Raw genomic sequence first — 27256 nt, 5'->3', positions numbered from 1 at the left:
AGTAAGAACTTCTTTCAAAAGTAAAAGCTCAGTAAGCATGCAGCAGCCACAGAAAATCTGTCACCATTCAAGCCTTCCTGCAATATAATGCAATAAAGAGCTCGGGAGGAGATATGGAGATATAGGTATACATATAGCTGATTCACTTTGTTATAAAGTAGAAACTAACATACCGTTGTAAAGCAATTATACTCCAATAAAGATGTTTAAAAAATTAATAATAATAATTTTTAAAAGCTCAGCACATATTTTTTTAAAAGTTGTAACTAAGTGTAAGCACAAGTCATCAGAAGTGCTGTTTATGGAAAAATCTGGTCATAAGTCTATCTTTGTGTCAACATCATAGAAGGAAATTCCCAAGAATTCCCAAGTCACTGGACACTAAACACTAAACTCTAAACACTAAACACTAAACTCCTAACTTTTAACACTAAAAAGTTAATTAATCATGGCTAGCTTCAAGTGGTGGAATTTCAGGTGACTATATTTTTGTTAATTTTAGTTTTCTAACTTTTGTACTATGACTATTTAAAAGGGTTCCCAAATGAAATGCCAAAAAGAAGCCATAGAAGTCTCTTTTTTCCAAGGAAAAAAATCCCTAAAACTTTAGGGTTATAGTTAATGGCCACTGCTAGGCAACTACTAGATAATTTAGAGAGAGTGCTATTGATAAAATCAAGGTCATGAATTATATTTTCTTACAGGAAAGTCAGTTGTCCACAGAGTTGATGGGTGATGGTGGGGGAATATTCTACAGCCACAGGGGGAAAAAAGAAACACTGACTCAAAGTACATATCCCTGAAACCAGAAGCGTCTTGGAGTATATCCAGACAACACTTTTTCCATAGGTATAAGCCAGGGAATAAAATCTCCAGAACACTTTAGAGCCATCACAATTACCATTAAATCCATTCTTCCTGGGAAGGGGGAGAGGAGAGTCACAAATATTTTTAAGCTCCTCTCATCAAGAGATGGAGTCTATTTCTTCAGTCCATTGAATCTGGGCTTCGTGTGACTTGTTTTGGCCAATAGAACACTTGGCAAACATGACATAAGCAGAGGCTTAAAAGAGCTTGTTCACTGGGGTTTGCTCTTCCCACCACCATGCAAACAAGCCTGGACTAGCCGTGCTTTTACTGCAGCATCCTGAGACGTGAGTGAGCTAGCCAACCCACAGAACTGTGAGAAATAATAAATGTTCGCTGGTTAAAGCCACTAAGTCTTGGGATTGTTCGGTCTGCAAACACCAACTGATAGTCTCTGTATTTGGCAATCTGTTATAGAGAAACAGACACACCTTTACCTGAAAGATGCCCAGATGAATTTCCATACTCACCACAGTGTTGTCCTGCAGTGATATTGCTTTCATCTTCTCCTTCTGGACAATCTGAAGTCCCATCACAAACTTTAGTAATTGGGATGCATTTTCCAGACTTTGGACAAGCCCATTCATTTGGGTAACATTCATAAGTACGGTTAATTCTGCTTTCTGTGGGGAAAAAAGAGAGAGTTACTACAGGCCACATTAGAGGCAGAGCCAACTCTTTTTCAATACATGGTTAAGAGAGGATAGAGATCAGGTGGACAAGAAGTCTACAAATGACCTATATTTCACAGTAAACTAGTAGTATCTAACTCTACAACTGACCTTTTATTGAGATTCTAAGCAGTGGCAAATGGCATTAAGTTCCACTCTTTCTAGGGGAAGCAACTCCCAGCCAGGTTATAAGAAGAGGAAGCAGAAATGGGCCTGAATTATCAACAAACTAGATGAATAACCCATAGGAGAACATTTAGTTAATTAAATCATGAACAATAGAACTAGGGCTATCAAGGTAATGCCAGGATTCCTATGTTTGTTTGTGTGTGTGTGTGTGTGTGTGTGTGTCATTTTGAGTTGTTCAGTTTGTTTTGTTTCTTTAGTGAAATGTCAACAGTGTAAGAAACACCCAAATGTAGGAAAACAACTACTTGGATCACTGAAACATGAAACCAATGGATGTTCCCAGAACAAGCATCATTCTTAATATAAAGATCTTACAGAAAAAGCTGAACAAACTTTTTGGCCAACCCAATACTTGGGGCTAGACCCGCAAAGGTGACATGCTTTATTCATGGGTGTCAGCAACTTCTGAACTGTTGGAGGTACTGCTGATGATAATAGCGCAGTGAAGGGGGCAAATATCACCTTCCCCACAACTAACAATCTCCAGCTCTAAGTCATTTTTCAAGGTTATAAGGTTTTGAGACAAATCACATTTTCCCTCCTTCCCCAGCCTACATTTTTTATATAGATACATCTAATTAAAATAAGAGTCTTAAAGGGAAAACCTTGGATAGGACTATAGACAGGGGAGAGACTGTCCTACCTATTTGGTCTTAGTGTTGGAAGGAAAGGATTATAATTTATGTTATATTTGAGTTTTGGGTCTTTTTAGGAAAAGCTAGTGGAATCACCTCTTTCCTCCCCGTCCACTAATACCCCTTAAGCCCAGCCAATCCAGAAACTTGCATGTCACACAGATAATTTCTAACAAGGAAAGTAGGAAAAACAAGTTCTGGAAAACACTTTAAGAAAACACTTTCCAATGAGAAGCTCTTCCCCTCCTTACCGCATCCATCTTCATCGGCATTATCTACACAGTCACCTTCTCCATCACAAACCCAATTTTGATTAATGCAGAAGCCGTTGGGGCAAGTGAATTCGTTACCTTTGCAGGTCTGATAAGAACCTGGAAGAAAATGACAGCTGCACTCCAAAGATACAAACCACTCAGGAAAAATCAAAGTGCTCACCTTGCCACCTAAACTAAGCTCCTAGAAACTGAAATTTCTATGCCCATTTAGTCCCTTAACTATCTTGACAAAAATGAAAACAAAAGGAGGAAGAGAAGGAGAAAGAAGAGGAGAAGGAGGAGAAGAAAACAGCAGCTTTGGGTCCAGGACATGAACTCAGGTGCATCAAGATTAAAAACAAGACAGTTATGTTATAGGTTGTCACAGAACAGAGAACACAGACTGACAAAGATGCTATAGACACGCCAATGGCCAACATTCTCTTACTTGACCACAAGCACAGTCATTGCTATCTAGGACCTAATGATTCTGAGTAACTCGTTCCATGATGTCACATTCTTCTCAATACAGTCCCTGAAACAAGCACAGGTGCCAGAAAAGAAATCAGGCATGGCTCACAGAAAATTAGAGTGATACTGAAAATATTTAACAACCTCTAAGGCATGGTTACCCACCAATCAAAATGGGTGTGGAGAAAATCCTGCATTCTGGTAAATAAGTGACCACCAAAAAAAAAAAATACCTGTCAATTTATTGGAATTTATAAAACTCTCTCATGGAGATTTCATATTCTAATAAAATGAGTCTGGAGGTGGCAACAATGAGAGCATTCGTGTGCATTGCAGGCAATATCATGGAAAGAAAAGGAGGGTCAGAGTGAAAATGTGGAGGTAACAAAAGCCACCTGCGGGGCTTTCCTGGTGGCGCAGTGGTTGAGAGTCCGCCTGCCGATGCAGGGGACACGGGTTCGTGCCCCGGTCTGGGAAGATCCCACATGCCGTGGAGCGGCTGGGCCCATGAGCCATGGCCGCTGAACCTGTGCATCCGGAGCCTGTGCTCCGCAACGGGAGAGGCCACAACAGTGAGAGGCCCGCGTACCGCAAAAAAAAAAAAAAAAAAAAAAAGCCACCTGCAACCATACTGAAACTTTCCTGACTCGTGATTTTAATGTGGTAAGAATTTCAAAGTAAAGAGGAGAGTTAGGGCCATTACTATTAGGGACCTTGTCTCCCTTTCTAAGCCCTTGTCTCACTCTGCGAAGGTTATTAGACCCATTCCTGAGATATGAGTAATTTGAGAGTCCAGTGATACAATACACTCTGTATCTTTGTAGCCTAAGGAAAGAATGCAAACTGTCCATCAGCAACCCTTCAACTCTACACAGATCCTTGGAAATTAAAGTCCAAGTTCAGCAACACTGCTGAGGCTCATGCCATGGGCCCTAAATGACAGCCTGGCTCCCTTTGCCATCAGACATAGTGACTGTGATTTGAAAAAAGGAGCACATTGGTAGGGAGAAAAAATAAAACAACACAAAAACATTCCTAACAGCATGACCCAACGTAAGGAAATCACCGTACTGCAAGAACGTTCATCACTGCCATCTTCACAGTCAAGGTCATGGTCGCAGACGTAGGTTTTATAAATGCACTCCCCACTGCCACACTGAAACTCACTGCGCAAGCATCGGTGAGCTGGGACACAAGGTTAAGAAGGGAAAGAAAAGAGAGAATTTCAATTCCACTGTAGCCACTTAATTTCATAGGAAGATTCTGTCTCAAGTTTAAAGAGAGATTCTTACTATGCAGTAGTGTTCTGGTAAATGTTTAATAACCAGTTCTCCAGGAACATAAAAGTCCTCACCTGTAGTAGCTGCCAATTTCCATGGTGTAAATACTCCACTGTGGCTGACTTCAAGCTACCAACATGAATTCACTGAACACAAACTTGAGAAGAAATGTGCATAACTGGCCAGTATAAACCAGCTTCACCATATTACTTACTGCAGTTGAGTTCATCAGAGGCGTCTCTGCAATCCATTTCCCCATCACACTTCTGACTGGTGTTATAGCAGGCTCCACTGGCACAAGTTTGCTGCTCACATATTGGGTATCCTGAAAGAATGGAAAGAGCACACAAACCTTAAATGAAGATGTTGCTTTAGCAATCACTTCTTGAGTGACTACTATATTCTAGACACTAACTGCTAAGCATATATTGGTAAACAAAAGATACATTCTCTGGATAGCCTAAGAATGACACAAACAGCAAATTACAAACTGGATTACATGCTTAATGTGGGAAGTACAGAGTGCCATGAGAGTGCATAGTAGGAGGGAATGGGAGCCCAGGGAAGTCTCCTCTGAAGTGACTTGCGAGCTTCGAGCTGAAAAATGAGAAGAAATTCAACTTATTTCAAAATGGAACCTTCGTTTACATAATACAAATAACATCCCAGGAAAGTAATGTACCACCAGATATGCTTTGGGAAATGAAGGGCCAGTTCTTTGGCTGGAGGGTCATAGAAAGAAAACAGGCCTAGAAGCCAGGAAACCTGGGACCTGGGGTACCACTCAGTACCTATTTACTCTTACTCAAGTTGTTCATCCTCTCTGTGTCACCACTTCCCCATCCACACATTTGGATAAGTTCCTTCACAGGGTACAGGGACCTCAAAAGACAATGTCTGGTAAAGCTTTTTGAAAAGCCCGAATAATTGCTAACACATTAGGCACATATGGTCACTTCACTGCTATTAACCAGATGCTTAACTCTGGTTTTTGAGATCTCACTGGAAAAATCAGCATGTCCCTTGCAGAAAAAAGGTACTGTCAGTCTCTCCCCTGTGCTTCCCCAGACTTGGAACATGTATCTCTCATGATCCCTAAGTGTAGGCTTCATCCTGTTGGTTGATTATCTGTTTCCCCCGTGACATCATGAAACCCTCTGAGATCAAAGATCCTGTCTTACTCATTTTAAAATCCCCATCACTCAGTACAGGGACTGGGTCATTACTCACTGTGCTCAAGAATTGCTTGGTATTGCTAGAGTTATCACTTTAAAAAGCTTTTAAAAATAGTTTGAATGTCTGCCTTTTATGATCTCCAGACACGCAGGCTCAGTAGTTGTGGCTCACGGGCCTAGTTGCTCCGTGGCATATGGGATCCTCCCAGACCAGGGCTCGAAACCGTGTCCCCTGCATTAGTAGGCAGATTCTCAACCACTGCACCACCAGGGAAGCCCCTATTTTATTTTTTAATAGCCCAAGAACCAGCTAGTGTTTAGGGTTATTGATGTCTTTGCATCATTGAGATGGTGCACATTGCAAATGCACCTTCAAAGGGTCACACAGCTCAGTTAAGTAATTCTGCCTTCAAGAGATGCCTAGAAGCCAGCTGAGTCCAGCAAGCGATTACTTTCCCCCATGTGCCAGATAGCGTTTAGGGTCAGTATGCCATCTAGCCTTTTAAGAGAGCAGCAGGCAGGAAAGAAATCTTAGAAAACCCAACTCTTTGCAGTAGAGAAGTTATCTATCAGGAGGAAAATTTATTTGGGCTTGGACTGTGACTCTTTCATTTAAGGTGATTATTGTAGATATAAAGGATCTGAGACAAATATGCTGGGCAGATCTCTTGTTCTCCCTGTCCTGCTTTTTGAGAACCAGTCCCATAAAACTGAAAACCAGTATCCACTATCAAGACTACAAGTTTGCTGACGTGGCTCATTCCCCCAACAAACCACAAGGCCAGCTTGATGTCATCAGAGAGGGTATTGGAATGGTTAGAGGTCAGCAGTTTGACACTTGGAATGAAGAACGAACAGCTTTCTTGTCTCCGTCCACGCCGATAATGAATCTCTGTCAATCAGCTAAGGACTTGCCTCAACCCCTGTACACCTTCTGGTCTCTTCTGTGCATGACTCAGTGGAGGGATATGCCCATAGGAAAGACTGCACAGAGCCAAGACACAAAATACACAAAAGATTTGGAAAACTGTTTCCAAAAGCTTTTCCCCCTTTGGATACCCACACAGAGGGAACAGGTCCAAGTTGTACACTAAGCAAAGTAAGAAATGAACAGATTCTACTTCCTTTAAAGATTTCTACTGCTAACAGTATTAATTAATGGGTTTCAATCTACCCCAGAAAAGAGGAAGTCACAATATTTTGTGATAGGGGATCTCTAAAGTCTTATTTTTTGGTTTATTTGCCTGGAGAGTCTGAGTCTAACCTTGTAAACTTTTTCCCGTGGAGCAAATCCATCATGTAGCTGAAATGTCCTACAGGACTTCAAGTAAAGGGGAAGTGTAGTAAGAGAGGAGACACTGTACAAGAACACCAGAGAAACTCATCCTGCTAAGTTTTGTTTTAATGGAAAGATGGACAAGCACCTATTAACTAAGGCCCAGACCTCTAAAGTTTGTCTGATACGAAAATGCAAGAACGTCCTCATTGAACATTGTGGTACATGACTCCTTTCGAATTATGGTTTTCTCAGGGTATATGCCCAGTAGTGGGATGGCTGGGTCGTATGGTAGTTCTATTTTTAGTTTTTTAAGGAACCTCCATACTGTTTTGCAGCTCTATTTACAATAGCCAGGACATGGAAGCAACCTAAGTGTCCATCGATAGATGAATGGATAAAGAAGATGTGGCATATATATACAATGGAGTATTACTCAGCCATAAAAAGAAACAAAATTGAGTTATTTGTAGTGAGGTAGATAGACATAGAGTCTGTCATACAGAGTGAAGTAAGTCAGAGAAAAATAAATACCGTATGCTAACACGTATATATGGAATCTAAGAAAAAAAAAGTTCATGAAGAGGGCTTCCCTGGTGGCGCAGTGGTTGAGAGTCCGCCTGCCGATGCAGGGGACGTGGGTTCGTGCCCCGGTCCGGGAGGATCCCACATGCCGCGGAGCGGCTGGGCCCGTGAGCCATGGCCGCTGAGCCTGCGCATCCGGAGCCTGTGCTCCGCAGCGGGAGAGGCCACAGCAGTGAGAGGCCCACGTACTGCAAAAACAAAAAAAAAACAAAACAAAACAAAAAAAGTTCATGAAGAACCTGGGGCAAGATGGGAATAAAGACACAGACCTACTAGAGAATGGACTTGGGGATACGGGGAGGGGGAAAGGTAAGCTGGGACGAAGTGAGAGAGTGGCATGGACATATATACACTACCAAACGTAAAACAGATAGCTAGCAGGAAGCAGCCGCATAGCACAGGGAGATCAGCTCGGTGCTTTGTGACCACCTAGAGGGGTGGGATAGGGAGGGCGGGAGGGAGGGAGACACAAGAGGGAAGAGATATGCGAACATATGTAAACATATAACTGATTCACTTTGTTATAAAGCAGAAACTAACACACCATTGTAAAGCAATTATACTCCAATAAGGATGTTAACAAAAAGAACGTCCTCATTCACACCACCTTTTCCCTCTCCCTTCATTTCTCCAACTTCCAAACGATACATGTCCATGTTTGCTCCTCGAAATTGGGAGCTGTCTCCAAATATACATGTCAGATTGGTGCTTGAAGACTTTTTTAATGTTTTCTCTGCTAATGATTTGGCTTGAAGCAAGAAATTTCCATGATATAGTTCTGTTTACATAATCAAGGAGGAAGATGTGGTTTGAGAAACTCGTAGGCCTCCCAGAATGGAAATCATTCACAGTAGGGTAAGACACACATAGTAGGCACTACTCTTTATTATCTTGACAGGAAGGCTGTAAATACATTCTGTTCTCAGAATTTGACAAAATAGCCAAAAAGAAGGCAAATTGATTCTAAAGAAAGAGAGGGCCTCTTAAAGGTATATTATGACACTTAGGCCGAGATTAAAAGGAAAACAAGAAGTTACTGATGTAAGTCCTGCCCAGACACCTGGGACTTTTCAAGGTCTTGAAGCCATCCTTTATAAGTTACTTTATGTTAGTCTGGTTCCAAGGCAGGATAATCCAGTCAGAGTAATGATTTGCCAGAAAAAGTTTACTAGTTTGGCCACCAGCACATAGCTGCAAGTACTATCCAAGAAGTTAAATAAGCAAAAACAATAATAATCATCAATAACATGTATTGAAAACTATATGCCAGAAGCCTGTTCAAGTACTCAACGTGTATGAACTCATTTTGTTCTTATAACAACCCAATGAGGTAGTTACGCTATTGTTCCCATTTTAGAGATCTTATATACATGCCTCTCTGAGGTACAGAGTGGTTAAACAATTTGAAAAAGGTCATACAGGGCTTCCCTGGTGGCGCAGTGGTTGAGAGTCCGCCTGCCAATGCAGGGGACACGGGTTCGTCCCCCGGTCCGGGAGGATCCCACATGCCGCGGAGCGGCTGGGCCCGTGAGCCATGGCCGCCGAGCCTGTGCGTCCGGAGCCTGTGCTCCGCAATGGGAGAGGCCACAACAGTGAAACAGTGAGAGGCCCGCGTACCGCAAAGGAAAAAAAAAAAAAAAAAGGTCATACGACTGGTAAGCTGGAGAATCTGAACTCAAATTCAGGCAACCTGGCCCCACTACGCTTGTTCCTAACCACTATAATAGGTACTGTTACCACTTACAGGCTTCAGAGTAATAGGAAGAGAAAATTACAGGAGGAAGAATGAAATGGAATGAAAGGAAATAATCTTAAAAAGATAGCATGAAAAGAAAGAGAAGAAGCAACGCAAGGGAAAGTTTTTCTTTCTTCCATTCAGTTTCTCGTTCCACTTTGGGAAGTCTGGAGAAGTGAGGGCAAATCTAAATTTCATCAAATTATGGCATATTCTACTAAGGACTTCAATCTGGTATAATCTAAGAATTCCAGGGAACCCTATGCTAGGAAACAGAGCTTTCCAAGAGTGCCAGAACAAACAAGAGAGTCCATACCAAAAAAACAGACCACAAAGCAGCAGACCAACCTATTCCTCTCTGAGCCCCCGCCTCCTGTGTTAGTCAAATTCAAGTCCCTGAAGTGACTGTCATCACGGACTAGCATCTAGGCAGTGCAGTAATAAGCAAGAGGACAACAGAGAAGCATTTCCTGCCTCTTTCCAAAAATAATTTGAAGAGTCTTTCAACAAAAAGCATATACATAATATTTATAAAATGTGAATAACAATTCAGTACCTTGGAAAGAGAAAGTAAACATGGTCTTCCCAAGGGCTACTAGAATTGGACTAACCTCAAGTTTAGTCTGAGCAGCTTTCAGGAGCCTGAAGCTAAAAAGGGAAAGACATTAACTTATATAGTTTCCCTTACCACCTTCGCTTTGAACTACTGGGTCTCAAGTCCTAAATCCCTATCTGGTCTCTATCCAGGGTGACGTGATCTCAGACCTAAGTTTAAAAAGCACCCAAGAGGCCTGCTCTGAAGACTTTGGATCTGCTGTACCTCTTTCTTCTCATACACAGAACTATCACCAAAATCTGCAAAGGAGGTAAAGGCTGACATAGTTCTAATTTTTTGAAAAATAATAAAAATCTCACATGAGCCCTAGCACTGGAGTCACTGAGCCACAGGATGAACACTGTGCCTCAAATGCTCCAGGGAATAACGCAACATATATTTATTGAAATCCATCTTCCTAGACACCGTGCTAAGAACTGGATAAAGAGATTATAAATGAAATTGTAAGTGAAGTAATGCAGCTTTTTAAAACGATTTCATTCAACAGATAGTAACGGGACTGCTGAGTACTAGAGAGAAAGTGATGGACTTCATAAAATCCCTGCTCTCATGGAACTTACGTTCTATTTAGGAGGGTGAAAGGACAGACATTAAAATAAATGAGAAAGAGTAACAGTGAGGAGTAGCTCTCTGATAAGGTGACATTTGAACAAGAACTATTAGGGTTATCAACATGGAGGTCACTGGTGACACTGACAAGAATGTTTTGGGGGATTTGGAGATGGACTGTTTTCAATGAGTTCAAGAAAGAAAGAAGGAGAGGAAATGGAGATAGATAGTGATTAAAGACAATTCTATGTAACTTTGCTGTGAACGGGAGCAGAGAAGTAGGGTAACAGCTGAGAGGGATCTTAGGGTCTTTTAAAAGATGGGAGATATTTATAATGTGCTTGTAAGATGAAGACTAAATAAGAGATTTTTCTCTTTCCTCAAGGTTTCAGGGTTCTGAATCCTATCTCAAACTGCTAAAAAAAAAAAAAAAAGGTCCGTCTGTGATGTGATATGTAAGATGGGGTCAGTCTGCTTCTTCCTTCTCACCTCGAGTAGAGAATAGTAAGAGCAAGGCGCAGGGGGGCTGAGTTTGATGAACATGTCCGTCACCAGGCATCACTGTCCAAAGAATGACTTATCCCTCCTCTTCACTCCCTCCCAGTTATGCCCCCAATTGGAGTTTCAACAGTTAGAAATATAAAGTTAGATATACAGAATTCTAAAGAACAGAAAGTCAGTAGAAATAAAACTTCAGAGATGAAGCCGCCCCCGTGGCAGGCAGACCAAATACTGCTGATTACCAGCAAGAAAGCCTTCATTGTAACAAGGATTTGACCCTTTCTTTGGCATTCCTAAGTAGCAAAAGAGAAGTGCGGCAAACCAATGATAATTAGCAATAGTTTTACTCACACCAAAAGCGTGCTAATATGGTACTTGATAAAGATGAAATAATCTGTTTACTTAACTAAGAAAAAATTATACTATTTTTGAGCAACCGAAAGTCAGTGCAACATATTCATTGAATGACCCATAGTTGCTGCATTGTTCTGATGTTTATCTTAGACTCTGAGTGGGTTTTCCTTGATGCTAATCCCATTAAAAGCAAAATGGATGGCAGTTTCAACTCTCCGTTCCTTAAAAAATAATAATAATTGACAAGCTGTTTAATAGCAGGTGCCTTTTTACAGATGGCCAGACTGAAGAGCAAAATAACTTAGGAAAAATGAACTTTTACCTGTTTCATAGCTGTACACACACACACACACACACACACACACACACACACACACACACATATATATTTTCAGAAAGTTCTCAAACAGTAGAATAACCAAAAATATCTTATGCCTTATGCATATAGGAACACAGCAGACAAAAAGACCAAATATGATATGAAACTATTTATTTCAAGGGTAATCTTTTTATTGGGACCTTAATACCCTTGCCTTTCTTGCCATCTCACCCATTCTTTTCCCTCCCTTCTCCCTGCTTCCCTGAGTGGACCCTTACACACCATTCATTGTTATGTAAAAGGAGTGCTTGGAATGGACACAAGGTGCTCTGTCTTGGAGCTCAAGACCTTGATCTTAGAAGCTTGAAACGGTAAGAACTATATCCTAGGGGTCTGATCTGACAGGCGGGACTACGAACAACAGAGTCAAGCTTCCTGATCCTTTCAAATATTTGGGGAAAAGAAATAAGTCCTTCTTGGCAGTTTTCCAACATCCACCACTATATTTAAGTGGTTTCTAGTACCTAGAAGACCCATTCCTATAGATAATCTTATTTCTGAGAAATAGACAAATTAAAGCCATAGTCATAAACTGATTCTAAGTTTGTCCAAAAGTAATTTTCCTATTCATCATGACTGCAAAAACAATAGAACAAAGTGTCATGTCTCACAAAAAGGTTTTCTGGCCAAGCCTCACTTAATCCTCCATTATGTGGGAACATTCTAATTTAAAATAACTAATTAAACAGTTGCTATATATCTGAAGTGACATTTAAAATAGCTAAGTACCTCTACGACTAAATGGAGCTTAGCATGATTATCAATGGCTGCTAATATCACAAAGGGGCAGTTAGACATTAGGTGCCTCCTGATGGAAATACATACCTTTATATACAAAGTGTTGTTGCCCTTACACACACACACACACACACACACACACACACACACACACACACACACACTCGCATGTGTTCAAGCCTCTAGACTAGTGCTATTTTCAACTGGAGCAGGGGAGGGGAATTCTGCTCCCAGAGGACATTTGACACTGTCTAGAGACATTTTTGGCCATCACAATTGGGAGGTGCTGCTGGCTTCTAGTGGATAGAGGCCAAGTATGCTGATAGCTATTCTACAGTGCACAAGACAGCTCCCCACAATAAAGAATGATTTGGACCCAAATGTCATTATTTCCAAGATGGAAAAACCTTACTCTAGATCTAGCTACCAATTTCTAGGAAATACAGGGGACAGAAGAACATGTTAAAGGACATCGGAGGGTGGGTGCAGTGAGCAAAACCCAGACTATGGGAGACTCCAGAACAAGTCACTTGCTAACTCCAACATATAGATTTTCTTTGGATTTTTATTTAAATGACACTGTAAAAAAATAATAAGCCAATTGGAGAATTTTTAAAACTGGATGGATATCTGATTACTTTAAAGAACAGTTATTAACTTTTAGGTGTGATCATGATACTGTAATGTTTCAGTCCTTATATTTTAGCAATATAGATACTGAATTATTTAAAGACAAACTTATATGATATCTGAGAACTGCTTCAAAATAATGGAGAGAAGAGATACAGGTAAGACAAAATTAGCTATGAGTTGATGTAATCACTCTGCTTTTGATTATGTTTAAAACCTTCCATAATAAAAAGCTTTAAACAATCATTTTAATAATAAAATAGCTAAGTAACCTATAGGCAAAAATGCTCTGTAAACTTCTAATACAAAAGTAAAGTATTCCAAGAGCATGGGCATAGGGTTTAGACCTAGGTTAATATCCTGGTTCATCTACCCTTACCTCTTGATCTCTGTAAAGTGGAGATGGTCCTCACACCTACTGTGTAGTACTGATTAATGCGTATATGTGCAATCTAGAAAAATGGTACAGATGAAACTATTTGCAAAGTAGAAATAGAGACACAGATGTAGAGAACAAACGTATGGACACCGAGCGGGGAGAGGGAAGGTGCGATGAATTAGGAGATTGCAATTGATATACATACACTACTATGTATAAAACAGATAACTAGTAAGAACCTACTGTATAGCACAAGGAATTCTACTCGGTGCTCTGTGGTGACCTAGGTGGGAAGGAAATCCAGGAGGGAGGGGATATATGTATACGTATGGCTGATTCACTTTGCTGTACAGCAGAAACTAACACACCATTGTAAAGCAACTATACTCCAATAAAAAAAAAAAAATTTGAATACGATAGTGATTGATGCCCTGGGAGTGACACTCCCCTTTCCCATTTCCCACAAGAGCTCCAAACAAAGACGGAAAATAAAATGAGGCAAATCCTCCCCCCAGTACTGGCACTTTTTAAAAACTTTGATCCAGGTCATTCATTTCCTTCTTGTACAAATCTGGCTGTGGCCAGGAGATCAAAGCACTAACAAGGAAGTATGAGGATTCTTTTTTAATTTCCTCTGATTTGTTATTTTTTTTACACTCTTCCTTACAGAACACATAGCAATAAATAAATGAGGTAGAGAGAAATAGGAAAAAATACCTCATTGTAAAACCCCCTTACATGTGTGAGATTCACTTTAGGGCCATGAACCCTGAAGGATTCATGACTTGTATGATTCCAGAAACAATGAGGTTTAACTCTGGTTCAACAATTACTTGTATGTACTTAAAAAAATGAACAAAATCTTGATTAAGGATTCCTGCCCAGATATTTTACAAAGCTCACTTCCTTTCCTTCATTCCTTTCTATAAGAGCCGCTTGAATGCTTGTACCCTGCCAGCTTTTTTCCAGAAGGTCCGTCAGCAAAGTCATGAGGCAGCTGTATTGGTGACCTGAGACTTGGCTGCAGGGTGTTCACATGGAATAAATCCAAACAGTCTGTTTTGGCTGCCTTTTATTTTCCCTAAAATAGCATTTCCTGCAGTACCATTGCATTTGCAATAAAGCACTCATTTTTATCCACTTGTAAATAAGGGATAAAGACACAGACTGTTGGCTGGTGGCACAGGCCTCTAGTCCTGTTCTTGCACAAGGTAGGACTTCCTCCTTCTGTAAATAAAGTCCTTCATGAAGAGCAATCACCAGACTTGGACCAGAGGACGAGCTGAGCTCTAGCTCTGCCACACACCATTTAACCTTGAACAAGCCACTCCATCCTTTGCTGGTTCAGTTACCTTATTCGTAAGACAGTATTATAATACTGGCCCTAATGTCCTCAGTGAGGGGTCTAATAACAATAACCACTGGAATGTACATAACACTTTGAAGTTTACATAATACTGCAAAATATAATGTATGATTTGTCTCTATTATTAATCAAAAATATTTTCTTCACTTGCCACAATAAAGAATTTATTGTTTGCTTTACAAAGTGCTCAAAGGGGAGTCCTTGACTCTGGACTTGCTATTTGTGACCTCCAGACACACACTATCATCTCTAAAACTGCCGGTACCAAGACTAAATTCTCCATAACTTTTCCAAAGTTAAAGAAGACCCAACCTAGAGGCAACACAATCTCTTTCAAAAGAAAACATGTAAGTTGGAAACTACAACAGAACTCTACCAGAAATTCTGCTAGGAAATGGAAACATAAAGACAAATAGCACAGACTCCTCTCAAAGGAAAATAACATACAAGGGAAGAAAGCATTGGAGAAGTTTTTTGTTTTGTTTTAATGTACTGTGTGATGACAGTGAGGTTGCAGCATGAATCTGGACACACATACAAGTATTTCTTCCATTAAGAGCACAATCTGAACACTACAGTAAATAGGAACAATTTGCTCATAACCAGTTTATGTTAGCTCCCACCCTAGGCATGGCGCCATATTGGGAAGTGTAGCAAAATATACAGAAGATGGCTCTTTCATTAAGCATACAATATACCAAAGGAAGGAATTTAGAAACGGTCCAGAGAACTAAAATCCTATCAAAATGATCAAACAATAAAAGAGTTGTCCCATGAGGATAGACTAAAACCTAAATCTTTAGTTGGAAACATAATAACCAAGAAGTTTATGATCAAGGTTTCTAAGGTACACAAAATCTATCCACTGATTATTAGAATACTAGAATATTAAAATAACTCCTTGAAGTCTGAAATGCAGTATGCCAGAAAGAATGCCAGGGAAAGATATATAAAAACTCAAAGAAGCTCTGGGTAAATTCATAAATGATAGACCTATAAGCGCTTTTGAGAGAAAATGGGTATGTCTGAGACTAAAGACAGAGTTAGGTGAACCAGAGGACGGACACAGCAGAATAATTAGTATATTCTTGTATTCTAACAATTCTATATAAACCTCAAGAGAGGCAGGTTACTCTTTACTCATTTGTAAGAAGTGATTGTACTTTCTTATTTTGCTTATGGTCATATTTAAACATTATACATAGAATACTGTGATTTGTATGCTTTTATCTTGTGGTGATCAGTTACAAATTGATATAGTATTCTTCCATTACACAGATAGCCATTTTCAAAATGTAACACGTTTCCAAAGGTAATCTGGAAAACGCTGAGTCCATAAGAGCAGAAAAACTGAGACATTTGACCTAGAAGCTTATCATGGTAACGTACTAAAAGTTAAAATTGACCAAACTGGATTTTGTACTCATTGACTTTTTGTGATTCTATGTTAAAGTTAAAAGTTTCTTACTTCAAGACATACAGAAACTTGATGTGCTAAGGCAGGACAGACTCAGAATGTCTTGCTAAAAATAGACTCCTATCAGAACATCACCTCTAATCCACAAAAGAATCTGCCAAGAGATTTCAATAACAAGAGGCATATTGTAGGCATTTCTGTCCATCAACGAATTGATTAAAATGCCAAAGGGACAAAGGTGAAACCAAATACAGTGCAAAGACTGTAAGGGACTCACGGCAGTTTTTCTCGTCAGTTCCGTCCAAGCAGTCTGTGGAATGGTCACATCTGAATTCTGCTGGGATACATTCACCGTTGTCGCACGTAAACTGATGGCTTGAGCATGTTCTCCCAGCTGTGAAAGGAAAAAAATATTACTTTGTAATTACTGAAAAACACAGACCAACTAACAAATATGACAGTAACATTAACCCAGCTACTCTATGTAGACATCTTACAATGTGAAAGCAAAAGTGTTATTATCAGGATACTATCAAAATGCCCAGAATCATATCAACATTCAAGGTTGTGAGTGTAGACAATTATATTATCAACATGTGTTGAGAATACAATATAGCTTGAAAATCTATACAGTATAAAGGATGGATGAAATAAGAATTTTGCAGGTATAGGTATTAATCAAGGATCAGTAAGGTTTGTAAACCTTAAGGTTTGTAAACAAGAAGGAAATATGCCAAAGAGTAAACAGTGGTTATTTCTGAGTATTAGGAATGTGGGTGATTTTTTTTTCTTTAGAGTTTTCTCTACTATATAAGCTTTCTACATTGAATACCTGTCAATTTTATAAACATAAATTTAAGCTAGCTTGATTTTATCCTAAGTTGATTAGGGTAGGTGAGAGCAGAGCCCCAGTAGTTTATCAACTTTGCCTCTGGATAAAACAGACAAAATCAAATGAATCAATATTCCAAGCATCATGTGAATTCTATTCTGTGAGTCTGAGGCAGGAATTTTTTTAATTAATTTATTTTTATTTATTTATTTTTGGCTGCGTTGGGTCTTCGTTGCTGCACGTGGGCTTTCTCTAGTTGTGGCGAGGGGGGCTACTCTTCGTTGTGGTGTGTGGGTTTCTCATTGTGGTGGCTTCTCTTGCTGCGGAGCATGGGCTCTACGCACGCGAGCTTCAGTAGTTGTTGTGCAAGGGCTTCAGTGTTTGTGGTTCGTGGGCTCTAGAGCGTAGGCTCACGAGTTGTGGCGCACGGGCTTAGTCGCTCCGCAGCATGTGGGATCGTCCCGGACCAGGGCTCGAACCTGTGTCCCCTGCATCGGCAGGCAGATTCTTAACCACTGTGCCACCAGGGAAGCCCTGAGGCAGGAATTATGATGGGACTTTTTAATTGTCCACATAAAAGAGAAGCATTTGGGGGAAAGATGATCCAATTAAAAAAATGTAAAATTTAAAATGCAAGAGTTACCTTATAAAATCCATACTCATTTAAAATAGTATGGAACCTTGCTCATAAATTATTGCTGTAAAGTTATTTCCAGTCTCCCCAAGCAGTTGCCCTTGGTAGTTCCCATCCCCTCTATGTAGTGTTATTATCAACGGGTCATCCACCACACACTGCATCACAATCTACAGCTCAGCTTTCTTCCTACTCTGTGTGGGAAGCAAGGGAAAATGGAACCAAATGGCATATCTAGCCAAAAGATAAATAACCCATCATTCATTCATTCAGTGTCCACTTATCAAGAACGTACTATCTGCTAGACAGAATATCAAGCCTTAGGGATACAAGCTGAATAAAGTATAGTCACTGCTCTCCAGAGGTTCACAATCTAGCACTGAGTACCTACTAGGTCACCTTTTTCCTCTAGGACCTCTGAGAGGCCAGCCAGAAATATCAGAGCCCAGAACAGATTTCTTAGAAACAAGGATTTCTCCCTGCTCCTACTATGCCTGGTACTTTTCCTTCCTCCTTTCAGTCTTTCTGAACTACTGTCCCCCACCTCCCTTCCTTTTTGCCACTCCACCTCAGGTCCGGATGCGCGTAACTGGACCTGATGCAGATATGCCGTGCTCCTATCTGGCCTTGACTAGCTCCTGTCTATGCCCTCCTCAAGACTGCCATTTGTCACCACCACCACCCTCCACAGCCCTACATAGTTTGCTGGTTTCCCCTGAACCACCCTGTCCCAAGGATCACCATCTCTCTGTTGCTGGCAGACCTCATGACCAGCACTGACAAGCCCTAACAGATTGTTTAATTATACAGTCTACATTTTACCTTTACACCAAAGTCAAACTCATAAGTATTGAGAATTTCCATTATCTTCCTCAAAAGAAGGCTTCTAGTGGCTCGACTGAAAAGAGTTCATACTCCCATTGCTGGACTCAAAATTCCTGGACTTAATTCTAATTTTTTATAAATACATCCAGAACCTACTGAAGCCCACAGCATCTCCACTGCTAGTCATCTAACAAACAAATTCCCACATGACGTAGCCATCAAAAATATCTGTTTCTTCTTTGATCTTTGTGGACAATGTCCATGTGAAAATGTCAACAGGATCTTGGGTATCTCAAAACCAACACACAGTGATGATAGATGTCAATGATTTGTGGGATGTGCATTTAATGAAACAGAATGTGGGGAAGTTGAAAGGTGAATGCTACACAGTGATCAGAGCTGGACTTTTCCAGAGGACAGCTGAGGTCAAGAGCCTGAGGTGGTTCATTACAGCCTTGTATCTTCTCTCCAATTTCCATCTCAGTCCAACTTAGACTCGCTAAAAGGTTTTAGTTTGGGGTCTTTTTGTTGTTGCTTTCTTTTGTCTTATAAAAACACAGGGAAAAGATGTTGATGTTTTCTCTTCTAGATATTGACATTTGAATTATGGGAATGTAAAATTCAGGACTTCTGCGGCTTTCATGCAATCATGAAAAGCCAATAGGCTAAAAAGGTGGCAGGGCAGAATAGTGGAAGAAAATTGGATGATGTCACTGATCCAAGGAATTGAGATTTTCCATTATCTTCCAATCAATTCCGGAAAAATGCTACATTTAGGCTTCTTGGGTGAGATAATAAATTCCCTTTTTGCTTAACTTTTTTGAGTTGTGTTTTTCACTCTTTGCAGCCAAAAACATCCCCATTGATACAAGAATAATTTTAAATTATACAAATATCCTTAAGAGAAAGGAATGCTACAGATGACAGACATCTTTCTCACATGTTGCCATCTTACATTCACCCAAGACTACGCTCTTGTCCAAAATTGTTTAAGCCCAATAAAACACTCTTTTCCAGTTCCATCCCAAAGAAATCAGAATGGAAGGGTTTCTTCCAGGTTACTGCCCTGAACCCCTTCAATGTCCAGGAATCAGCAGTCGCCAATGTCCTCTTCCTTGCTACTATTTGCTTTCTGGTTCCAGCTCATCCTACGATGGCTCTAGCAGCCATCACTGAAGTGCCTCCAACAGACCTCCACTTCCACTCAGTCAGAAAGAAGAGAGTTTAATAGTGGGGCAGAAGGGGTGGAAGGTTCTGCCTGCACAGTGTGCTCCAGGAGCACGTGGACTCATCCAACTGCCAACCAGACAAATGAAGACCTCCACATACAGATACCAATAAGTGTGTTGTTTCTTTCTTAAGCATAACATAACCTGAGTTAAATACTGGGAATCTATCCCATGTCCAAATCACTGGCTATATTGATAATTCTTCAGCACATTCACACTTTCAGTATCATCCAACCCCTGAGTGAGATGGCTGGCACAGGTTCCCTTGTCCTTCGAGGCCCAACTCTGCATTTATAAAGATTCATTCCATTGTGTTTTGTATTTGTAACAGGTTGGAATTTAAGGTGTCCAAAGGGCCAAAACAAGATTCCTCTACAAGCACTTACGGCAATGCTGCCGTTCATCTGAGCCATCAATACAGTCTTCTTCCTCGTCACACACCCAGTGGGCAGGGATGCATAGCTCCTCACTCTGACACAGGAACTGGTTGGAACGGCAAGTAGAGTGAGCTAAAATAAACCGGAAAAAAATTCATTATGTCTAACATCCACTCTATTATACCAACAAACAATGCTCGTTTCAAAAGAAGTATATCAACTCCTGCTCAATATATTTGATAGCAAATATAAAAAACCTTAGAGCCTGTGGACTTTAACCAGTGTTCACTGTCAAGTAATCTCAGCAATGGCACCACAACAAAATGATGATCCAAAGCAATACAAAATACAGAGAATAAAACAAACAGCCCAAACACATATTCATACAAAGTTATGACCAAAAAAATTAAATTTTTAATTTCAATAAAATCAACCATGAGTTTATTAAATTATTTGAAGTGTTTTGTAATAACTAATAGTAAAGCATCATGATAAATTGTAAAATCCATGAGATTTGGAAAATAAGACCCCAAATCAAATAATTTATTATTTCCACAATTTACTTGCTTTACAGTCTTCAGCAGGTTCCCTGAATCTCAATGTATGCATCATAAAATGGGGACTATATTTTTCTCACGGTGTGCTATAGAAAATAAGTAGAATGGAATATTACTCAGCCATAAAATGAAATGAAATTGAGTTATTTGTAGTGAGGTGGATGGACCTAGAGTCTGTCATACAGAGTGAAGTCAGAAAGAGGAAATCAAAGACCATATGCTGACACATATATATGGAATCTAAAAAAAAAAAAAAATGGCTCTGATGAATCTAGGGGCAGGACAGGAATAAAGATGTAGATGTAGAGAATGGACTTGAGGACACAGGGAGGGGGAAGGGTAAGCTGGGACGAAGTGAGAGAGTGGCATGGACATAAATACACTACCAAATGTAAAATAGATAGCTAGTGGGAAGCAGCAGCATAGCACAGGGTGATCAGTTCAGTGTTTTGTGACCACCTAGAGGGGTGGGATAGGGAGGGTGGGAGGGAGACGCAAGAGGGAGGGGATATGGTGATATATGTATATGTATAGCTGATTCACTTTGTTGTACAGCAGAAACTAACACACCATTGTGAAGCAATTATACTCCAATAAAGATGTTAAAAAAAATAAGTAGAGTAACATATGTGAAAGTACCATGTAAATAAGTTGCGAGTGATTGTCATTGGTATGTTTTTATCATCATTGTTATGGAACATTGATAAATTGTTGGTATGACTGTTCAATTATTCCTTTATCTCAGAACACACTGTTCCTGACTTTCTGCTCCTAGTGTTTAACCTAAAATGAACCCAGTAAGCCCAGAGGAGGCAAATAGATAGCACTTGATCATATCTCTACAAATAGAACTACTCCCTTACTCAAAGTGTGGTTTCCAGACTAGCAGCATCAGCATTACCTGGGATAAGGTCCCACCTCAAACATGTGGAATTAAAACCTACACTTTAACAAGCTCCCCAGGTGATCCATTTCTGCATGAAAGTTTGAGAAGCACCTTATAGGACCTAATCCCCACACTTCTCCCATTTTCAAGTGCATCGTCAACCAAACAATACACCAAAGTTTGTCCTGTTGTGCCACAGGATGGCCAATGATTCAAAACAAATTTTCACCTGCTTTCTTGGTTTTTGGATGATAACCCTTGCCTGTTCACCTGTCAGAATGAATGAAATTGCAGTAGAGTGATGGATCACCTATGGCAAGGTGGGAGAGCAATGGACATAAGGCTTGGGATTAGTGTACCAACTGGGAAGCCTTTAATAAATAATTTAGCTTCTCTATGCCTCAGTTTCCTCATCTGAAACCTACCTCAGACTATTGTTGAGAGAACTAAATGAAGAAATATATGAAAGTGATTTTATAATTCTTCTAAATTAAAGAGTTAAATTGGGGGTTTATAATTTTATCATGTTTTTAACTATTATTTAAAAAACATAAACCACACTAGCCCCTTCTGCGACCTCTTGATAGTAATGCACACAAGTTCTACTACATCCTTTTTATAAAAACAGACTCTTCCTTGAATTACAAATCACAGCAGTACAGACAACATTATTTTTTTGTTCTTGTTAGTGCACAAAACTTGAAGACTGAATAATCTGAAATAATCATTTATAGGCTTCAGAAAACAGCTCAGAAAGTTGGTTCCATACCAAGGTCATGGGATAAGAGTAAGATAGAAACTGATGTGAATTGAACCTCGTGATCAAAAGGGACTGAATTCTTAATGCCACCAGTTCTCTATCTCAAAAGATTGGAGCTCAGTCCAGTCTACTACTAAAGGCACAACTCTTTCTCTTTGTTACAGCTGAAATGACCGTGAAGCACTTCTGCTACTCAGAACAGAGCTTAGCCCCACCGCTCTTCACTTACGGCAGCCAATTTCATCTGAGCCATTCGCGCAGTCTCTGGTCCCATCACACCGCCAGGATGCAATGATACAAAGCCCAGGTCGGCACTGAAACTCATCACTGTGACACTCTGTAATCCCACAAGCAAGAGAAAGCCAGTTTAAAAAGTTACCTACACAGATATTTCAAAAAAATACAAATTTTTGATGAAAACAAAAAATTATTCAACTAATTAGTAATCAAAGAATGTAAATTATTTATACAATTAGGAAAACATTTTTATGATTATATTCTGTTTCAGGGTCTGCAGGAAAGTCATTTTCACACACAGCTGACTAGAGTGCACCTTGAGGTAACCAATCTGGAAAGCAATTTGACAACAGGTATCCTGCTTTTTAAAAGTGCTTATTCTTTAACTTAATACTTTTACTTCTAGGTAATTTTTTTCCCCTTAAGAAACTAAGCAGAGAATTAAAGATTTATGTGTAGAGGTTTTCATCATAGCATAATTTATAATAAAGGAAATTGCAAACCTCGTAAATGTCCAATAATATGAAAATGAATAAATTTTCTTATATCTATATCTATATATCATATTAGGAACTTATTAAAATAGTTATGAAGAACTTCTAAATGATTTGGAGAAATATTTGTTATATTTCATTACACATTATAACAAAGACAAGGATGCAAAATTTTACCTGTAACAGAATCATATATAACAGAAAAAAAGCACAGAAAAGGCCAGAAAGTTAAGGGTGGTTATCTCTGATACCATCATGCGTAACTTTTCATTTGTGGGACTGTGCTTTTTTCAGTTTCCTACCCTACAGTCTTTTTAAGTGCCTTTTTATTACTAAATCATATACAGCAATTTATGGTTCTTCATTCTTAGATACAAGACCAATATTATGGCTTTTTGCTTGTAACTTATTTGTAAGATGCCAGGTACGGCTCTTCTCTGCCAACAAACAAAGGCCAAGAAACAAACAAACAAAAATCTCTGCAGCCAATCAGAGTGCACAAACTTGGCATCAAACTAGCCACATTTCCAAGTAGCAGTGATATCCTCTAGTGATACCAGAAAGTGAATATAACTTAAACAAGTTCATTTAATTCAACCAGTATATCCTGCAGTTTTTCTAGTTCTCCCCAGGGGACTAATTTGGCAGTTAGAGATCCTCTGAGTTTCCCCAAATATCTGACCAGCAACCTCCCCATACATTATGTGCCAAGTATGAATTTTATTTTTAAGAGAGCAGCTGACACCAGCCCAACGTGGAGAAGACTCAAAATTATTCGTTCACAAACCCATGGTGGTAGAGGAATAATGCGAGGGGTTGGAAGAATAATTATACTTTCCCCATGTATTTAAGCAATCATGCTAAATTACCCATTTCAATGTTTGACTAATTAAACTGAAATTAAGTAAATATACAGATCAATTACCTACTCCTAAAATAAATAAACAATGTGCTATCCTGTCTTGTGTAAATGCAGGCCTATCAAGAGCATGACATAAACACAGTTAAGTGATCTATTCCTAGGGGATATAGGCTACTTTGTTCATGGAATGTTCAAATCTGATTGTCTGGTAGTGACATCCTGATTTATAATGTATGCTGCAAATGGTCAGAAACTTTCCTTGGCTAAATGGTGGTACCGAGTGGTACAGGAATACGTACACCCAAATACCTTCTATAGACTAATGCATGATGGTGGTTGGTGGTGCAGGTCTGGGGTTGGTGGTGCAGGTTTCTTATCAACTACCTTTAAAACACAACAACCTCCCTTGCAAAAATGCCCCTAAGGAATGTACAAATTCACTCTGGAATCCCAGAACTTCTCATTGGATTTTGTTCTACAAAGCAATATTTCCATGAGAGATTAGAGGCTTTGGAGGTTTAGCTATTAACACAACATATATTAAATCACTTTTATCAATTAGGCCTATTGTTAGTAAGCCAACATAATACATTTGTAAATTCAGTACATTTGTTTCCCTTAGTATCTAATAATTTCTGGTTGAAAAATTATAACAATCTAAAGGTCAGTCTACTTACAAAGAGTTTCCTATTGCTGGAAAAATCATACACTTAGAAACTGAGCATACTGAAGCAAATTCTCAGAACAATATACTAGCTGTTTTTAAATATATGTATAATTAGTGTTATTTCTTAAGCAACATTTTTGTTTATTTGTTATTTTTTTTCTTTTTTCATTTCTTAAGCAATTTTTATTACAAGTCAAATTTTGAGGTTGTTTTTTGTTTTTGCTAAAATATGAAGTTAAGCACATCATGAAAAGAACATGAAATAGATACCCGAAAGTCATTTTTTAAGCACTTCAAACTCAATTATTTAAAAATCACACATTAGGGCTTCCCTGGAGGCTCGGTGGTTAAGAATCCACCTGCCAATGCTGGGGACACGGGTTTGAGCCCTGGTCCAGGAAGATTCCACATGCCACAGAGCAACTAAGCCCGTGCGCCACAACTACTGAGCCTGCACTCTAGAGCCCGCGAGCCACAACTACTGAGCCCATGTGCCACAACTACTGAAGCCCACGTGCCTAGAGCCCGTGCTCCACAACAAGAGAAGCCACCAACCACAATAAGAAGCCTGCACACCACAACGAAGAGTAGCCGCTGTTCACGGCAACAAAGACCCAATGCAGCCAAAAATAAATAAATGAATTTATTTTTTTTTAAAATCCCAATGCTAAGCCCAGCAGCTGGCATTATAGGGGGAAAAAAATCACACATTAAAAAAAAATTAAACTGATAGGGGAAGTTTTACAATTAAGTAACTCTTTCTAGTTAGTATTTTTCACATTTGACCTCCCAAATACTCAGTTATCTCAAGTAATATATCAAGCCCAATTCACTCAACTTATCAACAGATCCATGGTAATTCATTTGTCAAGTTCATCTTTTCAATATTAACTTCCATGCCTGTTATAACTCCCAAATGACTATTGTTTGGAAACATCTCTGCAGAAGAACAAATGGATACTCTATCACTTGCTGGGTGGCATCTTAGTAATCAACCAAATGCTCCATTAGTGTCAGAAGACTGTCATCCATTCTATTACAAAGGAAATATGTGTTGTTGAAAAACAAACTGCTAGTATAGCACAGGGAACTCTATTCGATACTTTGTGATAACCTATATGGGAAAAGCATCTGAAAAAGAATAGATATATGTAGATATATAACACAATCACTTTGCTGTACACCTGAATCTAACACAACATTGTAAATCAACTATTCCCCAATATAAAATAAAAATTTTTAACAATAATAAAATAGAAATCAAACAAAAATAATAATAAAGTTCCAAAACAGGCAAAAATAAAAAATAAATTTAAAAAAAAACACACTGTTAGTGAAAAGGTCTAGATCAAGTTTGATAACAATTTCAGCTGCCCCTGATTTCAACTGGTTTGTATGCACTTTATTTTCTGAGAGTTTTTTTTGCACAGGCTCCAGACGCGCAGGCTCAGCGGCCATGGCTCACGGGCCCAGCCACTCCGTGGCATGTGGGATCTTCCCAGACCAGGGCACGAACCTGTGTCCCCTGCATCGGCAGGCGGACTCTCAACCACTGCACCACCAGGGAAGCCCTGAGAGTTTTTTTAAAAATAAGTAGCCTTTACTCATAACCCCTAAAAAGGTTACTACACATTATCTATACTTTATTGTTTACTAATTTGAAGTCCAAAGAAGGTGGGAGTGGGGGAATTTCATACTTTGGAGCTAAACATAGTTTATGAAAGAAAAAAAATCTAAATAGAGCAAAATTTAACACTTCTTTCAACAAATGGTCTCTAAACATCCATATTCAACCAATCCATTTTTAACCAAGAGGTAATTTTGCAAACAATCTTTTATAACTTTAAAACAGTCTCCCTCTAATAAAAACCAAAGAGGAAAACATCATAATCCACACTGAAATAAAAACCTATTCTTAAGAACCAGGCAGTCATTGACAAGGAACCATTAGTACCAAAGGGACACCCTACTTTCCCAGGCTGGCCCTGCCTTTCCCAAAAATCAAAATAGATGGTGCAAAGATGAAAAAACGATTTGTGTGGTACTTAAATGGTATGCACCATTCTAAGTACTTTGTAAACTTTTTGTAAACTTTGTCATTTAACCTTCATAACAACCCTACAAGATAGATGTCATTATTATGCATATTTTACAAATAAAGAAACTGAGACACAGAGCACTTCAGTAACTTGCCCAAGATCAAATAGCAAACATGTGCAAAGCAAGATCTGGATCTGACAGGTTTGGTCCAGCGTCTGTACTGTACTGACTACCAGCGCTCTATGTTCTCTTCAAACCAGAAAAAAAAAAAAAAAAAAAAAAAATTCCACCAAAAAAATGAGTGTAAAAATTTGATTATTTTCCAAAGTTGCTATCAACATTCTCTGGATGCATTAACTGGACTGGTGTGGAATCCACACCACACCATATGCTCATACAATACAATTGGAGAAGAGTAGTCTACTTAGCAACAAACATTGCACATAAAAACAAAAGAAAATTTGCAACAATCAAAAGCAATGCAAGGAGGGAGGGGTGTGGAGGAGGGATGTATTGGGAGTTTGGGGTTAGCAGATGCAAACTATTATACAGAGAATGGAAAACAAGTTCTCACTGTATAGCACAGGGAACTATATGAAATATCCTGTGATAAACATAATGGAAAAGAATATGAAAAAGAATGTATACATATGTATAACTGAATCACTTTGCCAGACAGTAGAAATTAACACAACATTGTAAATCAACTACATTTCAATAAAATAATTTTTTAAGAAAAAGCAATGCTGGGAAAAAAAAGAAAAAAAAACAATGCAGGGAAATCAAAAA

General features: G+C 39.2%; 1 protein-coding gene across 1 annotated transcript in view; it reads right to left on the bottom strand.

The window, feature by feature from the left end:
- Nucleotides 1-27256, bottom strand: part of LRP2 (LDL receptor related protein 2) — a gene marked incomplete at its 5' end in the record, with an annotated part of 197706 nt that overhangs the window by 137548 nt on the left and 32902 nt on the right. The window contains 7 exons of the mRNA XM_081243139.1: nt 1338-1490; nt 2614-2733; nt 4159-4272; nt 4582-4692; nt 16345-16461; nt 19974-20096; nt 22397-22504. Coding sequence (XP_081099265.1) covers nt 1338-1490; nt 2614-2733; nt 4159-4272; nt 4582-4692; nt 16345-16461; nt 19974-20096; nt 22397-22504 — 846 coding nt within the window. The remainder of the gene's footprint in view (nt 1-1337; nt 1491-2613; nt 2734-4158; nt 4273-4581; nt 4693-16344; nt 16462-19973; nt 20097-22396; nt 22505-27256) is intronic.

The sequence above is a fragment of the Mesoplodon bidens genome (genome assembly GCF_964165515.1).
Source record: "Mesoplodon bidens genome assembly, chromosome: 8".
NCBI lineage: Eukaryota > Metazoa > Chordata > Mammalia > Artiodactyla > Ziphiidae > Mesoplodon > Mesoplodon bidens.
Note: the sequence above shows the minus strand (reverse complement) of the source record. Positions and strands in the feature narration are given on the sequence as shown.